General features: G+C 36.3%; 1 protein-coding gene across 1 annotated transcript in view; it reads right to left on the bottom strand.

Annotated features, from left to right (window-relative positions):
• Positions 1 to 17,441, bottom strand: part of CEP128 (centrosomal protein 128) — a 394,017-nt gene that overhangs the window by 244,836 nt on the left and 131,740 nt on the right. The window contains exon 18 of the mRNA XM_034993083.1: positions 13,892 to 14,056. Coding sequence (XP_034848974.1) covers positions 13,892 to 14,056 — 165 coding nt within the window. The remainder of the gene's footprint in view (positions 1 to 13,891; positions 14,057 to 17,441) is intronic.

Below are 17,441 nucleotides of genomic sequence, written 5' to 3'. Positions count from 1 at the left end.
TTTCCCTTCTTCAACCAACATCTTATCAATCCCTTTTTTAAAAATCTTTTTTATTTTTCATTTTTAGAGTCATAGTCTATCCCTTCATTGTAGTTAAACTTATTTTTGGTTTTGATTTTGAGTCCATCAAAATCCTAGAGGATAACACAGGCAGCAACCTCTTTGACCGCAGCCGCAGCAACTTCTTCCTAGAAACATTGCCAAAGGCGGCAAGGGCAAAAATGAACTATTGGGACTTCATCAAGATAAAAAGCTTTTGCACAGCAAAAGAAACAGTCGACAAAACCAAAAGACAACCGACAGAATGGGAGAAGATATTTGCAAATGACATATCAGAGAAAGGGCTAGTATCCAAAATCTATAAAGAACTTATCAAACTCAACACCCAAAGAACAAATAATCCAATCAAGAAATGGGCAGAAGACATGAACAGACATTTTTCCAAAGAAGACATCCAAATGGCCAACAGACACATGAAAAAGTGCTCAACATCGCTGGGCATCAGGGAAATCCAAATCAAAACCTGAATGAGATACCACCTCACACCAGTCAGAATGGCTAAAATTAACAAGTCAGGAAATGACAGATGTTGGCGAGGATGTGGAGAAAAGGGAACCCTCCTACACTGTTGGTGGGAATGCAAGCTGGTGCAGCCACTCTGGAAAACAGTACAGAGGTTCCTCAAAAGTTGAAAATAGAGCTACCATACGACCCAGCAATTGCACTACTGGGTATTTACCCCAAAGATACAAATGTAGTGATCCAAAGGGGTACCTGCACCCCAATGTTTATAGCAGCAATGTCCACAATAGCCAAACTATGGAAAGAGCCAAGATGTCCATTGACAGATGAATGGATAAAGAAGAGGTGGTATATATATACAATGGAATATTATGCAGCCATCAAAATATGAAGTCTTGCCATTTGCAACGACGTGGTTGGAACTAGAGGGTACTATGCTAAGCGAAATAAGTCAATCAGAGAAAGACACGTATCATATGACCTCACTGATATGAGGAATTCTTAATCTCAGGAAACAAACTGAGGGTTGCTGGAGTGGTGGGGGGTGGGAGGGATGGGGTGGCTGGGTGATAGACATTGGGGAGGGTATGTGCTATGGTGAGCGCTGTGAATTGTGTCAGACTGATGAGTCACAGACCTGTACCTCTGAAATAAACAATACATGTTAAAAAAAAAAAAAAAACATAGTAGAAAGGGAAAAATGAAGGGGGGGCAATCAGAGGGGGAGACGAACCATGAGAGACTATGGACTCTGAGAAACAAACTGAGGGTTCTAGAGGGGAGGGGGCTGGGAGGATGGGTTAGCCTGGTGGTGGGTATTGAGGAGGGCACATTCTGCATGGAGCACTGGGTGTGATGCACAAACAATGAATCATGGAACACTACATCAAAAACTAATGATGTAATGTATGGTGATTAACAAAACATAATAATTTTTTTTTAAAAAAGTGAATAAATGAACCCCCTACCCTTACTTAATCACATTCCAGGTAAATCCATGTTCTTTTATTTAAGTAGGTTTCAGACAGTGCACCATAGTTGTTCACCATCTGCGTGTGTTCCAAAACCTAAAATTTAGTAGGAGTTAAGTAAGCTCTTCTATTCTGTACTTCTATACCATTCTGTATTGACTTATTCACTCATTCAACAATTTTTATAGAAGGCCCACTATGGTAAGACATTCTCCTGAGTACTAGGGACAGAGTGAATAATTAAGACTCCTGTCCTCATAGAGCCAACAACTATCTCCATGAAATGTCATCCCTTTTATTTTGCCTCATTCTTCTGGCTTGAGAATACCTACCTGAATACTAATTGCTCCCAATGAATTAGCACTTTTTCTCCCAGTTTCATGTTTCAGAAATAGCTCTACAAATGGAACAAGCACAGCTAATTCTGAGGGAGAAATGGGAAACCAGCTGACATTAATCCAATCATCCTGTCTGATTTGAGGATATATGGATTAATAAGGGGAGATGATATTATTTAGGCACCATTATGACTATTCCCTGGTTTTCTAGTGAATTCAGAAGAAGTAATTCCACAAGATTAACCAAAAGCCATCATATTTCTATAAAACTAGATAGCTCAAGGTATTTTAGAGACTATTTAGAAATATGGAAGCAAAAGTGGCTTTGTGGCACAATGGATAGGGCACTGACTGGACTTCTAGAAACATGGAAGATACAGTTAGTCCAACTTCAATGTTTCAGCATGAATGGACACAAATGTCTATGTCTTGGGAACATAAAAGGAGCTTCTCTGTGGGGGAGAGGATGAGGCTAACTAGACAGATACAGATGAAGCTGACGATCGCAGTCTGTATGATCCAAAAAGGAAGATATCCTAGACCATGACTAAGTTTGAGAAAGAATCTTAAGAGAACAAACTCAACCCTAAATTCCACAAATGAGGAAACCAAAGTTCAGACAGACTAAATAACTGGACTAAAGTTAAAGAGGCCATAACTATAACTTGAGTCCCCTGGCTCCTAAGTGCTCTCCATTAAAATGCCAGATAAGTTCTTAAAACTGGAATTTAGAAAGCCAATGTGAAAAACTCAGGGAAGTTATCAGCTGGTTATGTGGGGACTAATACAGCCTTAAAGTATAAAGAATAACAAAAAATACTGCTGAATGAACACAGTTACAAATGAAATATGTGACATATTGGGAAATTCAGAACAAACCACAAATTAAAAAAAAAAAAAGAGAGAGAGAGAGAAAACATCAAGCATGCACAACAAGACTAAACTTCTAGGGGCTATCCATCTAAACTGGAGATGTACCCTGTGTGCACATAAAATCTGCTCTTGGCATTTTTAATCAAAAAGTATACTAATCACACAGTAAGCAAGGTACAGTTCCATTGTCAAGACAGCAAAGATTTTATGAAGCTTCCATGTCAGGACAAGAAAGGCTTACACTGTTGACATTTGTGTCTAAAGTAAATAAAAAAAAAAAATACTGCTCACAGTCTCATCAAACACACATATGTGCACATATACAATGTTGACTGGCTTCATCAATGGACCTGTAATTCAAAGGATGAGAAATGTTCCTCTAATTATATATTTATGTTGCACACTCTTTACAACTCAGAACATTCATTTTCCCAAAGGCTGTAAAGATTATAAGGAGACACAATCTTAACGGAAATAGAACTTCAATAAAACTAGAGCATGTCCAAAACGTTATCTCCTTGGCAGAAGTTTATGAGATTCCTTCAATGTCTTAAGAGTCCCAAAAGAGCCACTTTATTTCCAATACGGTTGGTTACAGGACATGAAAACAGTTCTTCACATATCTAAAAAGAAAGAGTTTAGCAAATAAAGCACACTCACATGACTAAATAAATCATGAATACAAAGCTACTGTTATTCCTTTATTGAAAACTAACTTGAATAAGCAAGTATGACAATATTTCAGCTCCAAGGCCATCTTTAATACATCAGCAGTGGGTGAGGGAGAGATAGGATGAGAGGCAGAGAGAGCTCAAATTATATTAAAGGTTGGAATTAAAACAAGTATAATATAATTCAAAGTTATTGGAAGCCTGGCATGTTGAAACTATAGACCAGCACATATCACAAAAAAATTTTGAGAAAGAATATTTCTGTAACTCAAGATTACTGCTACGCCTAAGCCTTAAATCCAGGACACTAGCATTACAAGGCAAATTATGAAACTCTCCTGAACAAAAATTGGATCTGTCTGGAAGCCATTTATCTAACTCTCTAAAGAAAGCTCACATTACTTACACCAACAGAGTTGACTCAGCTACAAGGAAGTTAAGTTACAATGAAATGCCAACCAAGGCAGAAACTGCAGAACAACTAAAAGAGAAGGATCTACTGTGCTTATTACAGGGTATCTGAAAGGAGTTTCATCTAGAAAATTACCACACTGCAGTTCAAACTGTCTTGCAAAACAAGAAGCAAATAAGTAAACACATAAAACATTAAGTCTTGGCCACACCATAACTACTTTTTGCAAACTTATTACTTAAAAATACAAGATTTTACATGATGGTGCATTTTTTAAATTCGAAGTATGGCTATATGTTAAATGTTCAAATTGGTATTTAAAAGTAAACAAAACAAAACAAAAAAACAAAGCAGCACTTCCAAAATCAACAGTTCAGATCAGTTTGAAAAAGTCTCCATGGATCCAACCTATGTATATCCTTTGCCCTCAGTGAACCCAACACTACTCAGGAATAAAGAGGACAAGGGAAGGTCATAAACTGAATTTTTTTACCCGTTATAAAAGTGCAATAACATGCATTTCCTTCCTCACCCACACAGATATTAAAACAACAGATAAACTTGAGCTCTTAAGAATAATAGGAATATCTGCCCCTTTTCTTGCCCCCAAGGCACTTTTATAGGAGCTTCCCCTAGGGTTCCTACTACTTTGTGTGTCTTTCATGTCTGTCTCCTTACCAGACTGTGAATTCCTAGGAGTAGAGATCTTATTCTTTATTTAAACATCCCAGTACCTAGTAGAGTGTCTCATATAGCAGTCAATAGATACATTTTTCTGAAACATACATATCCTTTTATGTTCCATTCATTCTAGTGAGCATTATTTTGTGTGTGTATGCTCTACGGGCCAAACAGAATAGACCCCAACTATACAACAATGAAAAAAACAGAGTCTCTGAACTCAAATGACTTCTTAGGTTTCTGTAAGTTGCTTTTGCAATAATTTAATCTGTAAACTCACTGAGGACAATCATCTTGTCAGCAACACGTTACTGTAAATGGCAAGGCCAGTTGATGTCACAAAAACGAGGGCACTGCCAGTAGTAAGAAGTAATCAGATGCAGAGTAAGTTTTAAGGATAGAACCAGTAAGATCTGCTAATGAATTAAGTACGGATGCATGTGTGAGTGAATGAGATGCTTCTTTTTATGTATTTGATAAGCAAAAGGACACTGTAATTCCTACTAGAAGATTGGCTTCCTAAAATAAAAGCGTTACTATTTTGTAGGTTAGATATACTCTTTTTTCTCCTCTGTAAGTAGATGCTTTACACTATTTTCTTCAAAGGAGGGGAAGAAGTTATAATTAATAGTATGCAAAGAATAAGAACTGAGAGCGCTGTGAATTGTGTAAGACTGTTGAATTACAGACCTGTACCTCTGAAACAAATAATACATTATATGTTATTTAAAAAAAAAAAAAAAGATAGTAGGAAGGGAAAAATGAAGGGGGGGAATCAGCGGGGGGAGATGAACCATAAGAGACTATGGACTCTGAGAAACAAACTGAGGGTTCTAGAGGGGAGGAGGTGGGGGGATGGGTTAGCCTGGTGATGGGTATTAAAGAGGGCATATACTGCATGGAGCACTGGGTGTCATACGCAAACAATGAATCATGGAACACTACATCAAAAACTAATGATGTAATGTATGGTGATTAACATAATAAAAAAAATAGAACTGAGAGCATCAGTAAAACAGTAGAGCTAATAGAAAAAAAGTAAGGTATAATTCCATAACCTAGTCTTAGGCAGGCGTAGGAAAGTTATCCATAAAACAGAAACAGAAAAAAAATGCAAATTCAGATTTAAACTTCTAACCCCACTTAAGGAAATTATTCTTGCCTCAGGCTTTTTAGTATCTTTTTCTAGGAGAATATTGAGCAATACAAAGATCACTGGCAGCATAATCAGAAAGGTGTCAGGATATGTACTGGATACACTCTAGAAATTAATACTCAAAGTTGGAAACAAAAATACTGCTAAACGGTATTTTATGCATTTATTAAGTTTTAGGACCATTTTGCAATTATTACGTATTTCTCTTAAGTCGAATGCTAGGAAACAGAAATAACGTTATTTAAAATCAGCCACTTTTGATGCATTTCTATTTCTGAAACAAAATAGGGACAAAGAAACAAACAACTAGAGTTTCAAATTATGCATTTGGAACGAACATTGTTTAATTTTCAAAAGAAAACAATGTATCATTCATCACCAGAGAAATGTTTATAAGCTTAGTGTCTTTAAAAACCATCAGGATTTCTTTTTTTTTTCTTAAAAGATACTTAAGCATGCATTTATTCTTATGAAAGAATATGGGGAAAAAAAGTTTAAGAACAAATTTCCAAATAATATAACTTATGTGAACAATGAGAACCTGTTGGTTGTTTTCCTAAAATTTACAGAATATTGCTCATTTGACATTAAATGACAAAATGGATAGGGTCACTTTATGTTGTAATTTTAAAAAACTCAAAAGACAAAAAAACAAAACCTCACTTAAAACAAACCTGGACATTCATTTTATGTTCCCTTTTAGGGTCTACCGAAGCAAGCAAGCTAGGACTGCTTAACTCCCATCAAAGCACTGAAACAAATATAGAACGCTTCATGCAGCCTTTTCCCTTTGGCTTTCCACATCACAACCAGCTGCATGTGCCATTATTTAGCCTAACTCCGACACTATGGGTATCACTCACAATCTCAAAATTAAATGAAATCAAACTAACAGTAGTACAGGATTTTAAAGAAAAGTGTCCAACAAGACTACTTTCCTCTCAGGCCCTTGTAGTTTTCAACCACTCAACGAATTAAGGATTAAATGGTAGTCCTCTCAAATCAAGTCGAAATCTGGGATGAAAAAGATGCAAACTTTGACTTCACTCACTATATTCATTTAAAATCAACCTCTTTGATTGTAAATGGTTGGTAGGAAAGGTCACTGCCAATGGAATAGTGTTTGAAAATGGCTTCTCCACACATGTTCCATTTTGGAAAGTAGAGACCACATGTACTTCTATACAGCCTTTATTTCTTGCCCCGTCTCTGCCACAGCTGTATGTATAACTGCCCCCCATCAATGCATAGTCACTTCACCTTTGCATTCTAAAGATTTTTATTTATTTATTGAGAGAGATAATTATAGACAGAGAGCATGAGAGAGGGGAGAGTCAGAGGGAGAAGATTCCCTGCTGAGCAAAGGAGCCCAATGTGGGACTTGATCCCGGGACTCCAGCATCATGACCTGAGCCGAAGGCAGTCACTTAAACAACTGAGCTACCCAGGCGCCCCACCTTTGCATTCTAAACCTGTTTCTTAAAATCTGGCATAATGTTTCATACATGGTAAGGACTCTGATGTTTCAGCCAACTCTCTGTAAAAGTCAAAGATTACTCTGGACTTAATGACTATAAGGGATTCAGTTAAAAGCACTTTATAAATAATAAATACAAAACAAAATTTGTAATTTTACCTTTAATTTGACCATCTTATCTTCATTTTTTTTAAGATGACAGCAATTTCACAGGAAATTACTCATAACATCTTAGTCAGTGTTTATTTAGAGTATCTGGTTTAAATTTGCCTCCAAATTAATATATGGTAGCTACAGCTTTCTTCCCTTTATTCTAGTCACACAATTTAAAATAGATGAAGCACCAAAGAAATAGTAAGTCCTGCCTAAGGATGGCCTAAAGTATAAACACTAAACACTATAGTAAATGAAAGAAGTCAGCAGCTCATTTGCTTCTATTTCTTTCTTGCTGTTCTGAAAAAAAAAAAAAAATTAAAATCGGAGAATTCTGCCTGCTACAAAGAATTCTTAGTAAAAAAATACAGAACAGTGATTTTGCAAAGTAGTGAATACTTTATAGACAGTTGACAATCATATATATTTTTCCACATGATGAGAAGTACCAATCCTAAACAGATGGTCAAATTAGAACCAAAACACAAAATTAAACAACATTGATTCTTTTTTTCCTGTCACAGATATATTTTATGTGGTAATATCAGGTTTTAATTAGATTTTTCTAACAAAATCACTGATGACTTCTTTTCCAAAATTGGTGTCAAGCTAAAAAAATAAAAGAGTATATGGTAATCTGTTGAATATAATAACCCTAAATTTAAATTCAACACTATGAGTTCAATGAAAAGATATAAATGTGAGTCATTTTACTGGTAGTAAATAAAGGGAAAAAATAAAAGGAATTTGTGCTCATATCCTGTTTCCACCACAAGCTGTAAATGTTGGGCGAGTCACTGTATTATACTCTCAACCTCAGTTTCCACCATCTGTAAAAATGGGCATCATAATTACATTTGCAAATGAGAATTACCGTTTTTCAAAGATCCATATTTTTTATTAGAAAAATATCTCCCCTAAGTGTTTTTATCCAATATAATAGTAGCTTTAAAATATGTTGCTAGGTGTCACTTCACAAATAATTTGAATAAAGCATTTCATGGGAAAGAACAAAAATACATGTCTATGAATCCTGATCTACTCAACACTTAGGTTCCTATAAACCACTATAGCCTCGGATGTCACAAAATCTGTGGCCTTACAGTGTCTCCTAATTGTGTCATCACAGTTTCTCATCTCCTGAAAGAATAATAGAAAAAAAATCCGCTTGAAAGAATTCAATATACTACATAAATTAGCAATAAATATATGAGCTAGCTAAGAATCCCAGATAACCTATATAATCTATATACTGGTTCTTATAGATTCTGGTACAACAGAAAAAAAAAAATAGAATTGGTAAGCCTGATTCCTATTTCCATTTCTACCAATGGACAGCTGGTGCACTTGGGCAAGTCAATTAACTCTTTGAGCCAGACCTGCCTCATCTATAAAAGAAGGTGGTGGAGGATTAATATTGTTTAAGGTTCTTTTATACTTCAGAATTAAACTGATGCAAAGTGTTTTGGGAAACACCACCTTTGCACAATATTCCAGTGTGATCTTGTAAACACTGAGATACTGCTTTTTAAAAATAAAAGCTAGCACATAGATTTTCTTGTGGGGCAGAAAAACAAACTACTGAAGAATCTTCCAACACTGTCATGGCTAGCTATAGCCACAAGGTATGTGTACCCATGTGACAGCATCTCTCATAACGGGGGGAGTTCTACATATGGTTGTGATTATGGGTGGATTAAAGGAGAAAAGCAAAATGAGGAGAGTGGATACCTCTGGCTTCCTCCAGATTTGGGTATCTAGTAGCAAGAAGCCTGTTTGCATAAATCAGTAACAAATACAAATGAAAGCTCCAAATATGGAAAGTACTAGATCATACAGGAGAGAAATTACTTGATCTATAATTTTAAAATAGAAAAGACACAGTAATGTAATCAACAAGAGAATGCCACATTCACCAGATAAAATATTGGGTGTCAAATAAACTTGACTTTGAAAAATGTTCAAGGACACAGGCAAATTCAGAACACAAAGCTGTGCATGGCGAATGATCCCAAATGGGATCTGTGTATCTGTGTGTGTAGAAAAGAACCCCAAAAAGAATTCCACCAGAACTCGAATGCAAGAGAGTTAGGTGGTAAGGTCACAGGTGAGTTTTTAAACCTTCCCTATAAAGTACCCTGCATTATCCAAACTGAAAATCTGTTTTATAATTTTTAAAGTTCCCTCTTAAAGAACAAAATAATTTTCTAAACAATTTCAGAATTTATAAAAATGAATGTAATCAATAAAATTACTCTTTCTCTTATATCTGAAAATTAATGTATTATGTCTACATTGGACATAGGAAAACAATCTCAGAACATTACTATCATTTTTCATGCCATTTTTCTCACTGCTTATAAAAATACCTGAACAAAATATTGTATATATTTTTTCATAAAACAGCCATACTTCCAAAACATAAGGTTCAAGAGAATAGACACAGTATAAACAGAACAATCTACAAAATAATATTCTCTTAGTTTCAGACACCATATTTATGTCTAAAACATCATGTAAACGTGTTCAAAATTAAAAACAATGTTTAATACACTACAAAATTACTTGGAAAGCTCCCCAAAGATGGCCAGTATCATTAGTAAACTCATACCTACTTTAACAAAAATTTTTTAAGTTGGATCAGATACAGGTCTGTATAAAGAAGACATTTAAAATCTTCACTATGTAAACTTTGATGTTGACTTGCTGAGCAAAAATGGCTTAATTATATGCTAACTCTTTTGATGATTCAGATTCCAGTGAAACCAATAAAAATATATTTCTGATAAAACAAACAGCATTATGAGTTTCCAGGTAAATGCCAGAGAATAAAAAGATTAATATTAATAAGATCCTTTTAGAACAAAAGAAGAAATCAAATATTTTCCTTTAAAATTTTAAGCAAAAGGAATAATAAATTTCAACGACACTACAAAGTTCTACCTAACATTTCATGAGAGCTTTTTCCCCAGTACGAAGTTCATAATAAAGTTTTAAATGCATACAAATTCTGTGGGTTGCACAATACTTGTTCTCTATGTCATGTAAAATTGAAAAAATAACATTCGATGTTAAAGCAAAATCAGATGTTGGAAAAAATGCATTTTATTACCACATATCACCACTGAATACATGAGGAAAATATGCCAAAGTTAGTTATTCTGTACATATATCCTAACAGCTATCTTCTACTGCTGATTCAGGCTGCTGATGTTAATGGCTTTATATGAATTGTGATGCAATTTTAACATTTCTTAGCTTACAAAGTAGTAACATGACAAGAAACAAAGACCTAAAGTAAGCGGTCAAAATAGTAGCAAGACATTTAAAAAAGAGGGGAAGTGCCACTTCGGCCACTAAGACGGGCATGCGAGAATAATGCTATGTTAGGTAAACAAGAAAGGCATCCCTTTTGATTATAGCAGAATCACATTTGAAACCCCTTCAAGCCCTAAGGCCCATTTATCAAGTTCAACGCATTGCTTACATAGTAATCTTTGGGCTATAAGTCATGGGACTTTTTTTTTTTTCCACTGAAAATATATCTTCGTCTTGTTTTCTTGTTTTTATTTTCTGCAGTCTGCTGTCCCCCCAACACACACACAAAATGAATGTACATATACTCATAGGTTACCCATATTTTATCTACATATTACACGTATGTGCAAGCATGTATGTATGCATACACACACACTCCTCTTTATCCACAATTCACTTACAAATTACCTACTGTGTATCTGGCTCTGTGCCTGATCTTGGAGATGGAAAAACAATCAAGATTGGGTTCCTGCCCTCAAAGAGAAAACATAATTATAAAACTGCCCATTTGTTTGGTTTGCTTAACACACATGCCTTCAATATCACTTGCTAATAGAACTGCCAGCTCTTTTCACAAGGGAGCCTCCTTTGTGGGCCATCTGTCTCAAGTGATTCAACGCAGTCTGGTTCTAAACTTCCAATCTGCATAGTTCGGCAATAATTCCTACTCCCAGGTCCCTGGCCCTTCACTACCTAACATTATTAGATGGACCACAGGCAGTCAATCAATACTTGCTGACTGGTTGACTGCTTGGTTGAACCACGAGCAGCATTTATTTGGAAACACAACAATAACAAAATAATGGCATTTACTAATTGATAGCTTATTAGATATCAGTTACTCTGCCAGGCACTTTATATATTTTTTCACATTTAATTCTATAGTAGAGGTATCATCATACCTTTTTATTTTTTTTTAAAGATTTATTTATTTATTTATTTGAGAGAGAGAGAATGAGAGACAGAGAGCATGAGAGGGAGGAGGGTCAGAGGGAGAAGCAGACTCCCTGCCGAGCAGGGAGCCCGATGCGGGACTCGATCCTGGGACTCCAGGATCATGACCTGAGCCGAAGGCAGTCGCTTAACCAACTGAGCCACCCAGGCACCCTCATCATACCTTTTTAAAGATGATAAAACTGAGGCTTTGAGTTTTAAGCAATATGTTTAAAGCCATACAGCTAGAAAATGATTTACACTCAACGTTCTGCCCATACCCACTAATGATATGCCGCCTCTCAGAGAGCAGAGCCCTATCTATAGATGGCGGGACCCAACAAAATTTTGATTCATATGTAACCATATACTATGGCACAGGTCAACACAAACAGCTAAGTGAATCCAAAGTATGTAATAATCATGTATACAAAAAATATTTCTAAAAGAAAAGCAAGCATAGAAGCTATACATATATATTTACATTTGTGTGTTTAAGATTATTATATCTTTAAGATTACTCACAAGTTAGACTCCAGAGACATCTTTTCTCTGCATTAGCACACACTGTCAAGACTTGACTATACAGTTTTAACAACTGAAAGCGATTTTGTTTTTCATGATCTGTCTACAAGCATTCAGTTGCAGACCCGTGTCTTATCTATATCCAACCCTCAGCTCCCAGAACAAGGCCTGCCACATCCTGGATGCTCAATACATAGCTATGGAATACAATCATTAACTCTTGAAACTCTGTCGTAAGGTGAATGTTCCATTTATATGAACGTGTGTTAACACATACATATCTAGAACATCACAGATAGAATCAGTGAAGAAACATTTATTTTAAGCAGAGCAAGGTAAACTTACATCCCAACATAAGAAATTTTCACCACTATTTCTTAAATGCAAATGTGTAAGTATAAAACACGTTAACACAATCTTCTGGCTAGAATTTTAATTATGAAAAAGTTGGGAAATTTAGCATTATCTCCACAGCAACTACACCCTGGCAACAGATACAGTAAATATGTGTGAACACTGGACACACTCAAAACAAAGCATGACATAAGAACTAAATTGCAGCAGTTGTCAAGATTGTAGGCCTAAATTTAGCAACTTAATTTAGCACATTCAATCATAAACACCAAACCTGTATCTTATTTCCTTGATTTTAACAATTACTAGAAAGGTAAAAAAATATACCTATAAAGTATAGTGAATTTTGCAGAAAACATAAAGAGGAAAAGATTAGTAAAGTGGTTAAGGAAGTTTCTTCCTAGAGGTGTGTGAAGCATTTTATGATACCCCACCCAGTGGTGGCACCTTCCTCATACATGTAACCTTATCAAGTACGGGACTCATTTGACCCTGTCTATGTTGTCTTATTCTACTATCAGTAAGTACTTCAATGGTCATCTTTACATTTGACTTCTATAATACCCAACTACCAATCCTTTTTGGAAGTTGGTGGAAGAAAAATACTCTGTCTTCTATTCCTAGTTGACTTTTGCCACAGAAGTAGTGACTCTCAAAGTCCCTAGTATTCTACCCAATGCCTGATATATATAGCAGATACTCAAAATAAATTCACACATCTACTGAAAGGAAAGCAGTAAGCCTGCTAGGGATGTTCCAAGGTTACCAACCTTCTTAAGCTTCAGTCTCTGAAACCGAAAAAATGAGCATAATAGTATCGATTTCATAAAACTTCCATGAGCATTAAAAGTGCCTCGCACATAGTGAGCACTTAACTATTACAGGTTTTATTTTGAGCCTCAGTTTCCTCATAGGTTAAAAGGGATCAATAAAATCTAACCCAAAGAGCTGTGAGAACTGAGTAAGCACACACATGTAAATCAACTGGCATAAATGCCTGACATATAGCAGGTCCTCAATAAACCAGAATTCCTTTCTTTGCTACCCTTGCCTCTAAACTCCTATTTTAAGATCCAGAAGAAATTTAAAAATCAAATGTAGTAGATGGTTAATAGTTGGTTGAAAGTTTATTAGAATGCTGGATTTTTATTCTATCATTCTTTTTGTGGCACCAATATAACTTTCCTATGAAAGACTACAATTAGCATTTATTAATACATAAAATGGGGGCACCTGGGTGGCTCAGTTAGTTAAGTGACCAATTCTTGATTTCGGCTCAGGTCATGATCTCAGAGTCCTGAGATTGAGCCCCACCCACGTCAGGCTCCGTAATGAGCGTGGAGGCTGCTTAAGATTCTCTTTCTCTCTCTTCCTCTCCCTCTGCCCCTCCCCTCCCCCCACTTGCAGGCACACTCTCTCTTTAAAAAAAAATCACATAAAATATATTCCAGAAGAAATACTAGAAGAAATCTGAGTAAGTAAAATTAGAATTCATTCGTATTTTTACCTTTTCTTCTAGCTGGTCCTTCAAAGCCTGATATTTTAGCTTCAGTTTTCTGTTCTCATTTTCATTCTGGGTTAATTCCTCTGTCAGCCTGTCACACTGTGATTTCACCTTCTCTAGCTGACAACGATGGACTTTAGCCGTATTCTTATCTTCTATACTTTCTGCCTGAGAAAAAGAGGAGAAAAGAAAAAGTCCACTGGCCACAGCTAAATTGTACACCAAACAAATTACACATTTTATCAGTGGGCAAAAACTTCAAGATTTTGCTCTAAGCGTCTGTACAGAACATACAAAGGAAAGGAAATGCCCCTTGCATTTATTCAATCACTCCTTAGTGCTCACTGAGCACTTACTCAGTGAAAGGTACTGTACTGGGTGCTGAGATAGCGAATATGAACAGTAAATTGCCAGATGCACCTATCAATTCTACAACAATGAATGATAAGTGCTTAACGAAGGCAGAAGCAAATACTGTGCCAACCCCAAGCTGGCACCCCAACTCTGCTGAGAGGGAAAGGAGTTGTGAGAGGTGTCCCAAAAGGGAAATACTATGACCCAGTACTGACTGATCAGTTTCCTCCTCTATAAAAGGAGCTTTACAACATTCCTGTTCAACCTCTCTCCTGGGTTTTGTGAAAGAACTGTGTGCTTTCAGTACAGCAAAATTACTGATCCCACCCTGTGAGCTGAAAGTATTATGAATTGTAGCAGCCAAGAAACTACAAGTAACTTAACTTGAAAAGGAGTTGATCAGTGATTATTATTTCAGTGCCAACAGTGTAATTAATAAAGTACCTGGTTTTTTATCTTTTTTTCGAATATAACCAGAATCAACTTTAAGAAAAAATTAGGAATAATCTATTCCGTGTACAATAAAGATTGGCCAAGTATGTGAATTTTAAAACTTTTAAAATAACAATGATGCAAACACTTCCTATATGTCAGGCACTGCTCTCAGACCTCTTTGCATAGTTCTTCCTCATTTCTCACAACAACCTGACCAGGGAGGTACTATTACTACTGCCTCCTTTTTTGAAGCTGAAGCCCAGAGACACTAATAACCTTGCCCCAGGATATGTAATAAGAAACTGCAGAGCCAGGATTTGAACCCAGGAATTCTAATGTGCAAGGCTTTCAACTATTCCGCCACACTGCCTTTAGGAAGGTACATTTATCATTTTTAAAAACCAGCTGGGTACAACTTAGCAATGTTAACTGGTCACACCTACCAGTTACTAACAGCTTGTAAGCAACTACCTATGATCTGTTTAAAACACATGTTTTAATTTCTAAAATACATGTTCCTTTTTACAAGTATATTTTATGTGTGCAATCAGGTATGTAGGAATTCAATCACAGGAATCAATTTCCTGAGAGAAAGTTTTGTCAGCTTTAGACAAAATCTGTATTATATTCACCTCACAAAATTCACCTAAGACTGGATACCATTTTAAATTAACAAAGGAATTGATTTTTAATAAGGAATCCTGTTTTCACAACCCAAAACAAAATTACAAAATAAAGTCTCTCATCAGGAAAATTGCTCAATTATGATTTTAGTTTCAATAGAATGCTTTGCCTTTTCTTCATGGCTAATGCAACTCTTGGGTATAGAAGGTTCCCCATAAGGCCTGTGGAGAACTGAAGCTGGCTCAGGGAGCCTTAAGAGGCAGCTGTGCTTCGCTCTTCCCAACACTGTCCCTCTCGGGTGATGTCTTCTGTGATAGTCAAATGCGGTATATATCCAACACTAAACTGGGCAAATGCTACAAATCAGGGTTTCCTCCTTGACTCCCCCTCCCCCCCCAGAGGCTTTTTAAAAACATTTACCCACATGCCAATGCCTAAATTTGACTTAACTTACTTCTTGTGATTTTAGTACATTTACATTTCACTCTAAGGTTTACAAAGTGATGCTGTACTCTCAAAACCCTGTGATAAAGACATTACTAGTCCCATTTTATTGATGAGGGGGGGAAAGGTTTAGTAACTTGACCAAGATCATATAGCTAGCAATTAGAAAAAGTACAGAGCTCAAATCCTTGGTCTTTTGATCCCCACCCCCCAAAGAAAGGCTCTACCAAATGATTTCTGTTGAAATCATCATGAGGTAATAACCCAATATCCTTCAAATATTAATAGTAGCTAGAGTATTTCATTAAAATATTTTACATTTAAATTTAAAAATAGGCCTAAGTAGTCCTAGATGGAGAAAACATAATTCGTGCAGAGAAAAAAATATGGCTAACGCATCAGCATTTATTAGACCCAAAAAATAAGGGTGAAGCCAAAAGACAAAGAAATAGAACATTTATAGAGCTATTTGTCCAAAGTCCTCTTGTACATAATTCAATACACTAAGTCATCTGTGATGACATTATCAACTCCTTCTAACTGATATAAATAAGTAAAAAGTATAGGATTATGTTAGTGAAATAGCAAGAGGTAGGGGTTTTTTCCTTATGGGCAACTCATTCAGTTTACAATGAAAGTGCTCACAATCTCTGGTTCTCCTTTTAAGCTCTTATGCTGCTTTTGTACCATATTAAAGAGTGGCTGAAATACCCTTCCTCTATTTCTGTCTTCCAAATTAAAAAAAAAAAAAAAATGCCTAAAAATTTCAAAATATCTACAGAGTACTTCCAAGTTATATACTCTTTACACACAGGTAATTTCTCAAAGCTTTACTGTCATTTCACTACACATGAATACAAAGCACTTCCTAAAGAAAGGATGGGGGAAACTGCCCTGTCTCCTGTTGAATATTATCCACTCTGTTTTGATCCAACCCCCTCACATTTCCTCATGGACCTTCCCTAGCCATCTCTGACAAATGGAATGAACACGTTTTTAGTTCTTCTTTTAACCTGCCACATTTGACACTCTTTTTTTAAAAAAAAAAGATTTTATTTATTTATTTGTCAGAGAGAGAGAGCGCACCAGCAGGGGGAGTGGCTGGCAGAGGGAGAAGTGGGCTCCCCGCTGAGCAAGGAGCCTGATGCGGGACTCAATCCCAGGACCCTGGGATCATGACCTGAGCTGAAGGCAGACACTTAACCAAGTGAGCCACCCAGGCGCCCCACACTTTCAACACTCTTGACTATACCTTTCTTGAAATGCCCTGCCTAGGTTTCCAAGACACCATTCTTTTCTGGTTCCCTCCTGTCTCTCATATAGTCCTTTATTCTTACCTGCTAGAACCTTTTTCTCAGTACTTCCCTTAAACATTGGTGTTCTAGAATTTCATCCTCTTCTTTCTCCCTATATGATCTCATTAAAATCCCATGATTTCAACTACCACCAATGGGTCACTGGATCCCAAATATTCCAACTTTAATCTCACTTTCGTCCTCAATGTCTAACCCATTAGGTACTAAAAACTGTTCTGCCTAGGTCTTTCATGGTTAGGCTTCCGTTCCTTTCTACCTAACTCAACATGCTAAAAAACAAACAAACAAAAACTGGATTTGCGACTCCTCTCTCCAAATCTCTCTTTCTGCATTATCTACCTTGACAGTCTCATCATCCATCTTGTCACCCAAGTCTGTGC

This window comes from Mirounga leonina, unplaced genomic scaffold (genome assembly GCF_011800145.1).
Source record: "Mirounga leonina isolate KUSES-001 unplaced genomic scaffold, KU_Mleo_1.0 Mir_82, whole genome shotgun sequence".
In the NCBI taxonomy this organism is placed as follows: Eukaryota; Metazoa; Chordata; class Mammalia; order Carnivora; family Phocidae; genus Mirounga; species Mirounga leonina.
Note: the sequence above shows the minus strand (reverse complement) of the source record. Positions and strands in the feature narration are given on the sequence as shown.